Source organism: Phoxinus phoxinus, assembly GCF_949152265.1.
Source record: "Phoxinus phoxinus genome assembly, chromosome: 3".
NCBI lineage: Eukaryota > Metazoa > Chordata > Actinopteri > Cypriniformes > Leuciscidae > Phoxinus > Phoxinus phoxinus.
This window is the reverse complement of record NC_136878.1, coordinates 31,223,730-31,235,689: the sequence shown is the minus strand read 5'-3', so window position 1 is coordinate 31,235,689 and position 11,960 is coordinate 31,223,730. Positions and strand designations below refer to the sequence as shown.

General features: G+C 37.7%; 2 protein-coding genes across 5 annotated transcripts in view; one reads left to right on the top strand and one right to left on the bottom strand.

The window, feature by feature from the left end:
* Nucleotides 1–61: 61 nt before the first annotated feature.
* Nucleotides 62–10,820, bottom strand: fam81b (family with sequence similarity 81 member B). Its single transcript, XM_079607531.1, has 8 exons — nucleotides 10,742–10,820; nucleotides 8,234–8,439; nucleotides 7,303–7,421; nucleotides 5,652–5,781; nucleotides 4,443–4,549; nucleotides 1,452–1,584; nucleotides 1,155–1,350; nucleotides 62–317 (listed from the first exon to the last, which is right to left on the bottom strand). The coding sequence occupies exons 2-8, from the start codon at nucleotides 8,429–8,431 to the stop codon at nucleotides 184–186; spliced, it is 1,017 nt and encodes a 338-aa protein (XP_079463657.1). The 5' UTR covers nucleotides 8,432–8,439; nucleotides 10,742–10,820; the 3' UTR covers nucleotides 62–183.
* mctp1a (multiple C2 domains, transmembrane 1a) overlaps nucleotides 10,332–11,960 on the top strand; it is a 221,340-nt gene continuing 219,711 nt past the window's right edge. For all 4 annotated transcript variants that reach the window (XM_079607525.1, XM_079607523.1, XM_079607524.1 and 1 more), the window contains exon 1: nucleotides 10,332–11,197. In XM_079607525.1, the coding sequence (XP_079463651.1) occupies nucleotides 10,688–11,197 (510 nt within the window). In that variant the 5' untranslated portion in view covers nucleotides 10,332–10,687. The remainder of the gene's footprint in view (nucleotides 11,198–11,960) is intronic.

Below are 11,960 nucleotides of genomic sequence, written 5' to 3'. Positions count from 1 at the left end.
TTATCTCATGGAGACCAGCTAAATCCTTCTTCTTTTTTTTTCTTTTTTTTTTAATCTAGGAAACAAATGTACAGCTTATTTGATTGTATTGTCCATCTGCCCACATTCTGCTGAATCATACTTTGTGATCTCACACACAGGTTATAAACAGGTTATGTTTTTTATATATATATAATAATCTAGTCAGAGCTCCTTCAGTTCCACCATGTTTCTCCGGATCTGTTTTATGTCTCTTTGCAGCTCTCCTTTGTCCAGCTTGGCTTTGGTGTCACCGATGTGTCTCAGAGATGCAATGGCATCATGAATCGCCTGAAACCCTGGCAAATGAAATAAAGGAGATCACCTTCACTTGTGGGAGCATTTGCTCTGTGGCAGAAGTGTGTGTTAGATGTGTCATCTATAATGCATCACCTGCCCTCAGTCCATCATTGGAATCTCAAAGAGAATTTGAGAGCGCAAGTCATGTACTGTACCTTTTAAGGCTTTTCTTTGCTGGGTTTGTTTATTGAGGTTACTTTGGTTACACGAACAGAATGCCTGTAAATAGTCGACATAGTCTGTCAATCAATAACTTTTTGAAATTGGGTAGTTGGAAGGAAATATAGATGAACTAAATATCAAATATGCTAGGGTGAAATATACCCTGCGGGCTTATTTTAGCAGACTTGCCTGTACATTAAGCTACAAGTAATACCAAAAGACTGATTCAGTCTGAATTTGAGTCATGCTTTCTATTTTCACTTTGATTTCTCAAGCAAACAGCCAAATGAGAGCTAAATTGGGCCACTTGGCTTGGCTGGTATTGCATGTCAGGCCGCTAAAACGCAATGTTTCCCAATCTGTTGTTGAAATTACAATAACAGTTAATGTTCTAGTTTACTGGTCAGATTTGGGCTTTCAGTGATTTGTTGAACACGCGAGGTCTGGATAGGGAGGCACCAAACATGATGGAGTAAAATATATCCTTACGCAAGATATATGGAATTTCTGAGCAGACCAGATTTTTTTTTGTCAGTTTCGTAATAGACTTATTTCAAAAACATTACCAAATCTTACTGACTCCTAACTTTTGAACAGCAGTGTAGGATACACATTGATGTAGAAAGGGTTTATTGTGCATGTGTGTTTATTTCATCCTCATATGTGAGACTCACCTGACTGGTACTCCCTCCTCATCTGCTCTAGCTCTTCTCTGAAGCTCTTCTCCAAAGTGTTGATCATGCTGTTGAGTCTGCTCTCTGAATGCGTGGTCCTGTGAGCTGAACGCACCTTCTCCAGTTGTGCTTCCAACCTTTCCAGATGCCCAGAAAGAAGAATCATTTTCTCCTTTAGCCTGCGTTCCACTTCCACCTAAGAACATATTTTGCATAGATATCATACATACTGTACAGTATGTATATACATATAATAAGGCCATTCATTTTGAGTTTGAGACCCATTCACATGTTTACCACTCTGTCCTGCATCAGTGTGTGTAGCTGGCTGCTCTCTGTGTGTGATTGAACTGTGGTTTTCATCTGCTCCTCTGCCCACTTCCTCAGTCTCACTATTTGCTCCTCCATCTCCATCAGACCACTAGTGGTTCTGAGTAAACATACACACATACATGCTACATTACATACAATTACAATTTTCTCCCACTGTAGTAAAGGTATTCTGATTATTATGTAGTAAAGAGGCCATATTATGCCCTTTTACAAAGTCTTGATTTTTTTTTTTGGCTCTACTAGAATATGTTTTCATGCTTTAATGTTCAAAAAAACTATATTTTTCACATATTTTACATAGTTACAGCACATCTCTTCCCAGTCTGTAAGTAATGCTCTGAGTATGCTACTTCCTGTCTGTGTGAAGCTTCTCGGTCCAAAATCCACAATGTGCTCTGATTGATCGGATGGATCATTGTGTTGTGATTGGTTAACCGCTTTGAACATGTTTCGGAAATGTCACACCCCTTACCAAAACCACGACTTTCAACCGGTTTCAACACAACGCTACTCAACCAGGCATTCACCCCTTTTTTTCATATGCCTTGGGCAGGAATTATTTAAATGAGAAATATTGTGACATGTATGACCCTGGAAGAAAACTCAAAACTACAATCAAGCACTTCACCCACATTGCAGGGGTTTGGAAAATGGATGGATGAATGATTCAGCTGCAGGCCCTATCTTCTGGCCAGACGCGGAAATTCATTTAGCACTACCCTCACTGTGCATTATGGGTATTCTCTAACCATTGAATGTACATTGGAGGTGCTTCTCAATACTCAAATTGATGCTTCCTCGTTTCCTCGCTCCTCCGTCCTCCAGCCCGTGACCAGGAAACCGATTGAATTCAGCCATCTTGAAGAACATCTCAATTCTCGAATTGCTCCACGACGAGGAACGAGGAGTGCGGAAGCTTCCAGAGGAGCTATGAGTGAGGATGCACAGGTGTATCCTATGCGGAAGTCTTTCTTGTCGAGAAACCTGACGCACGTATAAATTATCCCCCTTCACTTCTGTCACAATAATTTAAATTGATGCTTTACCTTTGCAGTTTAAATAAACCATACCACATATATATCAACAGGGCATCTTGCTTTATTTTTTTATTAAATGAATAATTTATCTTTACCAAACTTGAACAACGTAAGGGCAGATCCTTTAAGAGCTGCTGATGACGCTTTGAAGTGACACTCGAGTGATCAAGAATATTCCAATATACAAATAAGCTTTCCATCGATTCCTCCATCCTCATTTTCTTTACTTGCAGCCTTCCCTCGCATCCTGAGGGCGAAGCTGAGACGTGAGGAAAGGAAGCAAGGATGCACAAATAAGAAATGAGAAGCACCCTGGATGTACACTTTTTTTCCGGTGCATTATGGGATTGAATGAGTGCACTCCATAATGTCCACTATGGTTTTGGACAGCACTAAAATGGCTGTCCCCTCAATTAGTGCTCTATTTAAGGGTATAGATGGTGATTTCAGACACAGCCAAGGTGTTTTAGAGAATTCAGAAACAGTGCTAATACAGAATAACTCATTTTGGAGTGGACTCAAGACTCAAGCTTTGCATCTTTGCTTTGTATCATTGATTACAATTTGTCTTATCCAAAAGGATAGTTTGTGTTTACTTAGCTAATGCCGTGCCTTTAAATGGCCTATACATTTTAAATAGTCTACAGTCAGATATGTTGTGGTGGATGTTTTTGTTGTTGTTTTTGTCATATCTTCCAAAAGGCATTTGTGTCATTGTGTCTAAAAGACATCACATTTGGGCTCGTGCTATAGTTCCCGGCTTCTTTCTCAATGTGTTTATTTTTCTTTGGCCCATATGCTTCTCTTCATGAGTCACTGTAAGCTATCTTGACTCACCACTATTACATAACAGCCCAAGCATAGGCAGCCAATTGCTTTGATTCTGTCACACCATGGGCATCATGGGCAAGGCTCCATTTCAGCTGCCATCTGTGCTCCACACTGCAGACAGGAGCTAATATTGTCAAAGAAATGGAGAGCATCACCTTGCACATGCCATGATGCTCATGTGGCAGCACATAGAATGGCATTGGTATTTGGAGGCGTATCTGGTGAGTCACTGGCACATTACTAGTTCCCTATTTACATCAGTCTCAACAGAACAAATCCACCTGACAGCAGACTCGATAAAGTGGGCCGATGGTAAAGCATTGCAATAACTGATGTCAGGGCAGTCAATACCTTCACGAGTGCCCTTTACATACAACATTTTATTAAAAGAAACTAAGGGCCTAAAATAGAATGGATTTCTGCAACAGGTCTGATTATTTGTTTCTTTAATCAATTACATCTTTGCACTCCAGCAGCCCAAACCACACTGAAAACATATCTGCCAAGCAAAAAAACAATTAAATTAAATTCATGCTTCAGTATATTATAACTTGGCATATCACATTCGGTTAAGAGACATTCAAGAATCAATGGTGTCTGTTTTTTTTCTCTTCTCTTTTTTTTCCCCTTTTTATTATTTTTTTCTTTTATCACTGAATACAAAAAACTTAACAACATTCGCAATCATCCAGACATTACGTCAATTTAAATCTCCAAACACTAAACACACACACAAATAATGCAATCTTGTTTTTGATGTAAAAAAAATAGAATTTTGTATTACGCTGCGCACTCATTGTCATTAGCCTTTGGCATTACTGACAATGGTTGAGTGAATGATTCAATGACTCATGTAAAGACAAAAAGCGTAATATATATATATATATATATATATATATATATATATATATATATATATATATATATATATATATATATATCCTTTAAATATTTTATTATAGTTATTTAATAATTAGGTAATATAGTATCATTTCATTATCATATCATTTGAATTTATATTTTAGCAGGAACTCTTAAAATAAACTCAACTGTCTGAGTATTGAGAAGTGACTTTAGTTGCTCTTACTTTACATCCAGTTGTTGTATCTCCTTCTGTAAATTTCCAATGGCGTTTCTCTGAGAGATGAACTTCTCTGACATTGACATCTGTAGTTTTCCTACATCATGAGACAGCTAGCAAATGACAAGACATTATAAAGCGTACCTCTCATCACGCTCACTTCACACATTTTCATTGTCCTTCTAATGGTCCAAACTGTATCAACCTGAGCTGAATCAATAACATTGGGCAGATTATCTCCAAATGTAGCATTCCTAAACCAGCTATCATAAAAAAAAAAAAAAAAAACTACATTTTTCCAACAAATGTAAATTGGTTAACAAAGAATGTGTATTGGCACGTTTGGCATCAGTACGCATAGCAAGCTGGTGTTCCTATGTATTTTACATGGCTGTCCTCGTCCCCTTATATTTTCAATTACCTTTATGGTGTCTGGTGACCACTACCCAGAGCTAATGCACTGCAATCACTGAGATTTACGGTTATCACACAGTCACCATGCAGGGACAGTTTATATGGATGACAACGCTGCATTTCCCCCAGTGTAAGAGAGGTGTGGGCCAAAGCTGATGCAATTTCATATCTAATGCACATACTGGCTTGGTCACAACATTTATTTATACCTTGGAAGTTGAGGAAAACAATTGTAGACATGCCAAATATAAGAACCATCCCAGCTAACAACAAAATATGTTCTAAGAATGTTATGCTAATGTTATTTCTGAATGTTCTCTGTTTTTAAATTTTTTATTTTATTTTTTTTGGTTTTGTGAAGGTTAAGGGAACATTCCATTTTTATAATTTTGCAAACATTATGGTAGCCTAATGTTACTTTTGAAAGTTTTCTGAACATTCTGAAACAAGAAGAACATTTAAAAAACGAAAATCCCCCCTCAAAAAAAAAGAAGAAAAAAAAAAGAACATTATAAAAGACCAGAAAACTGAATGAACATTCTATGAGTTCTATTAAGAAGAAGTTCTTAACATTGAGAGAACCTTGTTAGAGGGTTAGCCAAAGATCTGGGAACGTTTCCTGTTTAGTGGGATGGTATTACCATATATTTTTTGAATATTTATCATAGTGATACAGTCTGTAATATGTTTTGTTTTTAACAATCAATGTATGTTAATCCGACTGGCTTTGAGTGAATACATTTTGGTAATTCAATCTAAGCTATCACATGCTCTTTAATGGCCTCGTCCTTAACGTCTCACCTTGAGCTCCATGTCTCTCAGCTTCAGCTCCAGCACAGAGCGTAACTCACTCACTTCCTGTTGGAGTTTCAGAACGTCCCGCCCTCCAGTGACAACATCAGATGACAGTTTAGCAATGCTAGCGTCACATCTAAGGCAAAAGGAAATTCAGACAACAATAAGTATTTCATCTGTTCCTGCAGGGTTGATTTTACAGATAACCTCTGGGAACATTCCTCAGAGATTTTGGTCCACATTGACATGACTGCATCATGAATTTGTGTTCTTTTGAGTTAGGCTACTTTTGCCTTTATGTCAGCTTGAACCATTCTGGCCTCTGACCTCTGACCTCTGTCATCAACAAGGCATCTTCGCCCAAAATCAGTTTTGTACGGTATCTTCGTGTGCAAACAAAGTCATTGCCTGATAGGGCAGCGAGGCAACAAGTCAGCTAAGCTAAGCCTAATGCTTACATGCCTAAATTGCCATGTGATTGGCTGATTAGATATTTGCGCTAACAAGCATGAGCAGGCGTACATCTGAAAAAAAATAAAAACAATTGTTTTTACTATTGGCTGCCATGCTATTTTTGAAGTAGAATTGCTCTTAATTAAAAATGGGAACCAGTGGCACCACCCATTTTTATGGTTTAGTTGATTTTCAAGATAAAGAAAAAATGCTTAAATATTTTTCATGGATTTTCAAATTACAGTCTGTGGTTGTCTCCTCATTAAACATGAACTTCATAAAGATCCTTTCGGTGTTATATTGTGGTAACACAACTGACATTAAAACATCTTCTGCAATTGTTCTTTATGAAAAATAAGGAATTATGAAAATAATATACATTTTTCCATTCAAATATTTTCATATAAATACAATAAAATAATGTAGCAATTATGGAACTAGTAGATTACAGTTTTACCCTTTGTTATAAAAAATTATATAAAATAAAATATGATAATTATTATTTAATCTTTTGCCTTCTAAAAGTGATGACAGCATCTACCACTGCAACAATGACTCAGAATATGGCAAATGGGGAAAATATTCTGATTGGCCACAAATCTTGTTTGTGCACTGCAGGCAAGAGTAATTTAGATGTCTTTCATTCCACAATGATGAACTTATGAATACATTACTGTTAATGTGTGAAGGGTTGTATATGGCTTATGGTAAGAGAGGAATCATAGGTCGTGCAGTCAACAAACATCTCATTTCATCTCATCAAGCTCAGTCTACTGTGTCTGCCTGTAAGGCACCACTGACCCGCTGCACTCTTTTTTCCACATTCATTTCATATAAAGATTAGGCTTTTTCGAATACACAAATGCCAAGAAGAAATTTGTCCAATAAAGTCCACTAAGCTGGATGTTTGGAAATATGCAATCTCTTAGACGAGTGAACATCTCATTTTCAACCTTGTTGTTATAAAATGTCATTGGCAACACAATCACAATCATTCATGAATAGCACCAATAGTGTAGTGAAATAGTAGCTCTTGGAGTTAATGCTCATATTTATAATGAACTTCAGGGAAAATAAAAAGGAGACGTATACCAAGAAATGATGAAATTCATATTCATTTAAACAAATAAATAAAGCATTTCCACAAGTGATCTAAAAAATGTGGAGCTCTAAATATAAATCAAATCTTGGTGTAAATTGTGACCTTGCCACTCTGCCTCTGAGATCTCCGATACCCATCATGTTCTTGTGATCCAAGCTCTTCACTGCAAAAGTCGTCCCTGCAGCAAGGTAGTCTCTCTCAATAATCTGGGTTTCCAGCATCTGGGGAGACAGAAGATTGTTCTGTCCTTGCGGTCATACAACAGTTACAGTGTGATTGCTCATATCAGCCGTCACTCACTGCAATCACAGTTGAACAGACTTCAGTGATTTCCCATTATAACGCAGGAGTTTTTATGAAGGTTTTTTTTTGTTTTGGTTTTTCAATAGTTTCTGAATTGGAAAATATACCTTCATTCACTTTTTGTAATTTTAGAGGGAAAGCCAGAAGTGGTTTAGCCTACATCATTAGAGATTCCTAATGTCTTTCCATTGCTAATCAAGCCTGGTTACATCATCACTCTTCAGGGACAATAAAAAAATAATAAAATAAAATCCCTCATTCTGGCTGTAGTGACTGATGGGCTTTGATTTATTTGATTCATTCATTTTTTATGCACATATTCTGCATAATACATCCCCATCAGGTAATGGCTCTGCTGGCATGTTCTCTGAAACTGTACCTCGCTCATCAAGGACTGTTAAATTTTTGCTTTCACATTAAAAATAAATGTAAAACTTTGAGATGCATTGATCAGATGTTATTGATCTAACAATCCATCAGTGTGATTATTCTGGACCTTTCTGAGAAGGATACTATAACATTAGGGGACTTAAAATTGACTGATGGACTTTTATTCACTCATGCACATATAATATAATATAATATAATATAATATAATATAATATAATATAATATAATATAATATAATATAATATAATTAATATAATATAATATAATATAATATAATATAATATAATATAATATAATATAATATAATATAATATAATCACTGCAAAACTTATTTTCGTACCTGGATGTCTGTGCTGAGCTGTTTGACAATATGAGTTATGATCTGAATGTGGTTCTCCAGTAGTTTTCTAGCAGACGACTCCATCAGGACTGAACCCTGAGCTCCGCGTATACCAGTCACCACATCGTCCCTGATCTTCACGGCTTCTTCTAGTAGAGTTCCTAAAGTGCGTTCCTGATTGGTCATGCGGCTCTCCATATGTCTGTCTCAAAACACAATTAAATAACTAGAACTCTTTTGTCAGAGCCTCATCTTTTTTTTTTATTCTTTTTTTTTTATCATTAACAGTCAAACCCACGGATTATTAAAGTAAAGTAATCTGACAAAAGGCACAAGTTGGTCTATAACTCATTTTTTGAAAAGACTAACTCTTCATAAGGCAAACAGGCTGTTACAGCCCATTACAATAGAATGTGAACTTATTTGATGAAACTTAATATTGTAAAATATTGTAATTAGTGAATATCCATCTATCCATCCATTCTCCAAAGCGCTTTACCCTCTGCTGGGGATGCTGGAGCCTGGAGCGTCTCGGGACACCCTGTACAGACGGCCAGTCCATCACAGGTAATTAGTAAATAGAATCTGAGAATGCTTTACTTTGTAAAAGAAACGACAGGACAGAGCCTTATTGTCAAAATGAAGCTGCATCGAATGCCTTTGAAGCAATGGAAGAACTGAGGTGTTCTCCTCGTGGTTTTCTCCTACATTGCATTATAGTGAGCATAACTCAATGGCTCCAGGAAACTACATCACCTATTGATTATCTGCCTCCGAGTACTGATTCACCTTGATGAATGAATGATGAATACCTTACCTTCATTCATTTAACAGAGATGAATCCCTTTGATTGAGCACTTAGTTTTAATAGGCATTCATCATAGCCACAATGACCACAGGAAGAAAGAGGTGATACTTTATTGCAGTTAAAATGTGTGTGTATACAGTAATAATATGTGGGTGTGTGAGTTACACATATAAAATATTATATATTGCAAAGTAAAGTTGAGATCTTTACTTACCTGCTGTGAAGTGTTTCTCTGAAGTCTGCGGTATGTTTGTTGGTTTGTTTAGTCTGATCTCTTAGTTACCAAATGGCATGTTCTGACAGGGGTGTATCATTTTGTACTTGGCAAGATAACGCAGAATATTTGCAGTATTTTATTAACTCAGTATTGGTGTACTGCGAAGGATAACAGCTTTAGGATGATGGGCTTAAAACGGTTTATCATTTGACAAGAAGCATAATTAAGTATTGAGATATTGGCCAGACATGCATCTCGGTCTACTCAATAATTCTCATGAGGTTTTCTGACCAGTAATGATTTCCCTTGAAATGTGATTTCAAACACATCTATTATAGAACAGTAAATGTACTCAGCACCCTTCAAACCAAAGTGGTGATGGTCTCATTAGTGGAATTTTTAAAGAAATGTCTTTATGTAAAAATAAAAAATAAAAGAACAGACAGACACAGACACACACACACACACACACACACACACACACACACACACACACACACACACACACACACACACACACACACACACACACACACACACACACACACACACACACACACACACACACACACACACACACACACACACACACACACACACACTTCAGCCTTTAGTTTACAGCAACTACAACCTTAGAATTAAATATTCATATTCAAATTCTACTATCTTTAAAATGACACATGAGTGGGTTTTATTGTGGGTGGTATTATCTTGGCCTTGCCTTCACTTTTAAATCAATAGCATGGCTGTTTACACTGCATAGCTATGTTAGTAATTTTAACAATAATCTAAAAATAGGCCTACCACAGTTAAAACCTGTTAACTGATTAACTCCTAAAGTCATCATGCTTTCTTAGTGTGCACCTGTATTATTATTAGCACGTTTTACAGTAACAAACACAACTTAAATAGCTCAAATGACTTGTTAATGTCACTTGTGACTGCATGATGTGTAGTAAAATATACACTCACCAAATCCTTATAATTACGGACATTCACCAGAGGGAGGCGTATCTTTCTATTCTGCAATTATGTATTCGTGTACTGTTTTTTTCATAGGTTAGGTTACTGACAGATCATTAAGTCATGAAAGAGTAAATCAGAAGCATTGCACACTCACGTTTATGTCACAGGTAACCCTTGTTGGGCAACCCTTCCTTGTTCAGGTTTGAACTTCTTTTCTCCTATTGGGCTTTTTTATTTATAGGTTTTAGTTTATACGTCAATGTTAAGGTGCTGTAAAAGACCCCGTGAATAATGTCACAAGTAGCATATTGACCAGATAAAGTGAGTGTGTTGTAGTAAGTGCCTGAGTGTCATTCACGATCACGATCAAGAGCACGCGCTGCTGCGCGCTCGCCCGCGCGCTTCTTCAGTGTCACTGGCGCTCCGCGCGCTGAAAGCCTGCTGCTGCTGCTGGACGGGGACTATGGAGGAGAAACACACGGATGAGAGCGACAAAGACCCGCAATCAGCGTCTTACCAGAGAAGGATGTGGAGGAATTTCCAAGAGAAGACCAAACCGTTTTTGAGCCCCAAACTGGGGTCCGAACGACGCAGTGGGGATAGTAAAAAAGAAAGCGGGCTATGGATGTTTAAAAGAAAGAAAAAACAGGTCCTGGACCGGGTCTTCTCGTCCTCGCAGCCCAATCTGTCCTCAACTCCACCGTCTTTAGTATGCGACAGTACCCTGTGCGAGCAGCCGGACTCCAGCGCCAGTAAAGGGCTCGGGATCTCACCGCTGGCCGTAGCTGATGGAGCATCAGTCAGTAAACCGGAGATTTCCGTATCCGCGCAAGGGAGCCCGAAGCTGCTGGTGGCTCATCTGGCGATGTCCCAGCAGAAGAGCTCGTCCTTGGGCTCGACGTGCTTCGAGAAGCTGGTGGTGGATTCGGCAGCATCCAGTGAGGATGAGCTTGCTAAAAACGCCAGTTACCTGGTAAGAGTGATTTTAAAATACTGACCAGAAAGTGACCTGAGTAGGATTTTTGCATCGTAAAAAAATATTTTATCTTTACATTTCTTCCTATTTTCCCACTTTTATCACACATTTATCCGGACTGTCTCCTCTATACTGACCCGAAAATTGAATAGCTATTTTTTGTTCTTTTCCCATTTAAACAACAAAAAGCATTTTGACTGATCTGCCATTGTGTGGTGCTGCTGATTCCCCTCTTGTGTGCTCTCTTGTTTGCACTAACTTTATTCAAAATATCTAAATGGTTCACATTATGTCACATTCAGTGCCCCCAAATAGTATTTGAACACAAGCCACACTTCAGTGTCTCTCTTATAACATAACAACCAATGGTATCTCTGCCCTATTTTACTCAAAACTATCTTCACTTGTCTCAGCTATTTTTGCAATTACTTTTTAACTGATGTCAATGTGATCTGTGGTGGGGCTGCATGAAGTCATTTCCTCTCAAGTTCACTCATGTGAACTTTAGTGATCCCAGGTGGAGTTCATCATCACGTTAGGATTCCCACATACGTTTCCATGACTTTTCCATGATTATGCCAGTTGTTCCTTATAAATATTGGATAAGGGTTTTTAAATATTGTTTGATGTCTGTTTGTGCTGTCTTTCTTAAAATAAATGTCACTTCGTTGATATTTTTAATACCATTCACACATTTTAGGTGTGACTTATATGTCCCAAACGTTACTGTGGGGGCCCTGTATATCATAGATGCTCTACA

Excerpts from the sequence above, each read along its gene's own strand:
- fam81b (XM_079607531.1), bottom strand. The coding sequence starts at position 8,431 with ATGGAGAGCCGCATGACCAATCAGGAACGCACTTTAGGAACTCTACTA. Across the intron at positions 1,585-4,442 it reads ATACAACAACTGGATGTAAA|AACCACTAGTGGTCTGATGG; the intron begins GTAAGAGCAACT and ends ATGTTTACTCAG. Across the intron at positions 1,351-1,451 it reads CACTGATGCAGGACAGAGTG|GTGGAAGTGGAACGCAGGCT; the intron begins GTAAACATGTGA and ends ATATGTTCTTAG.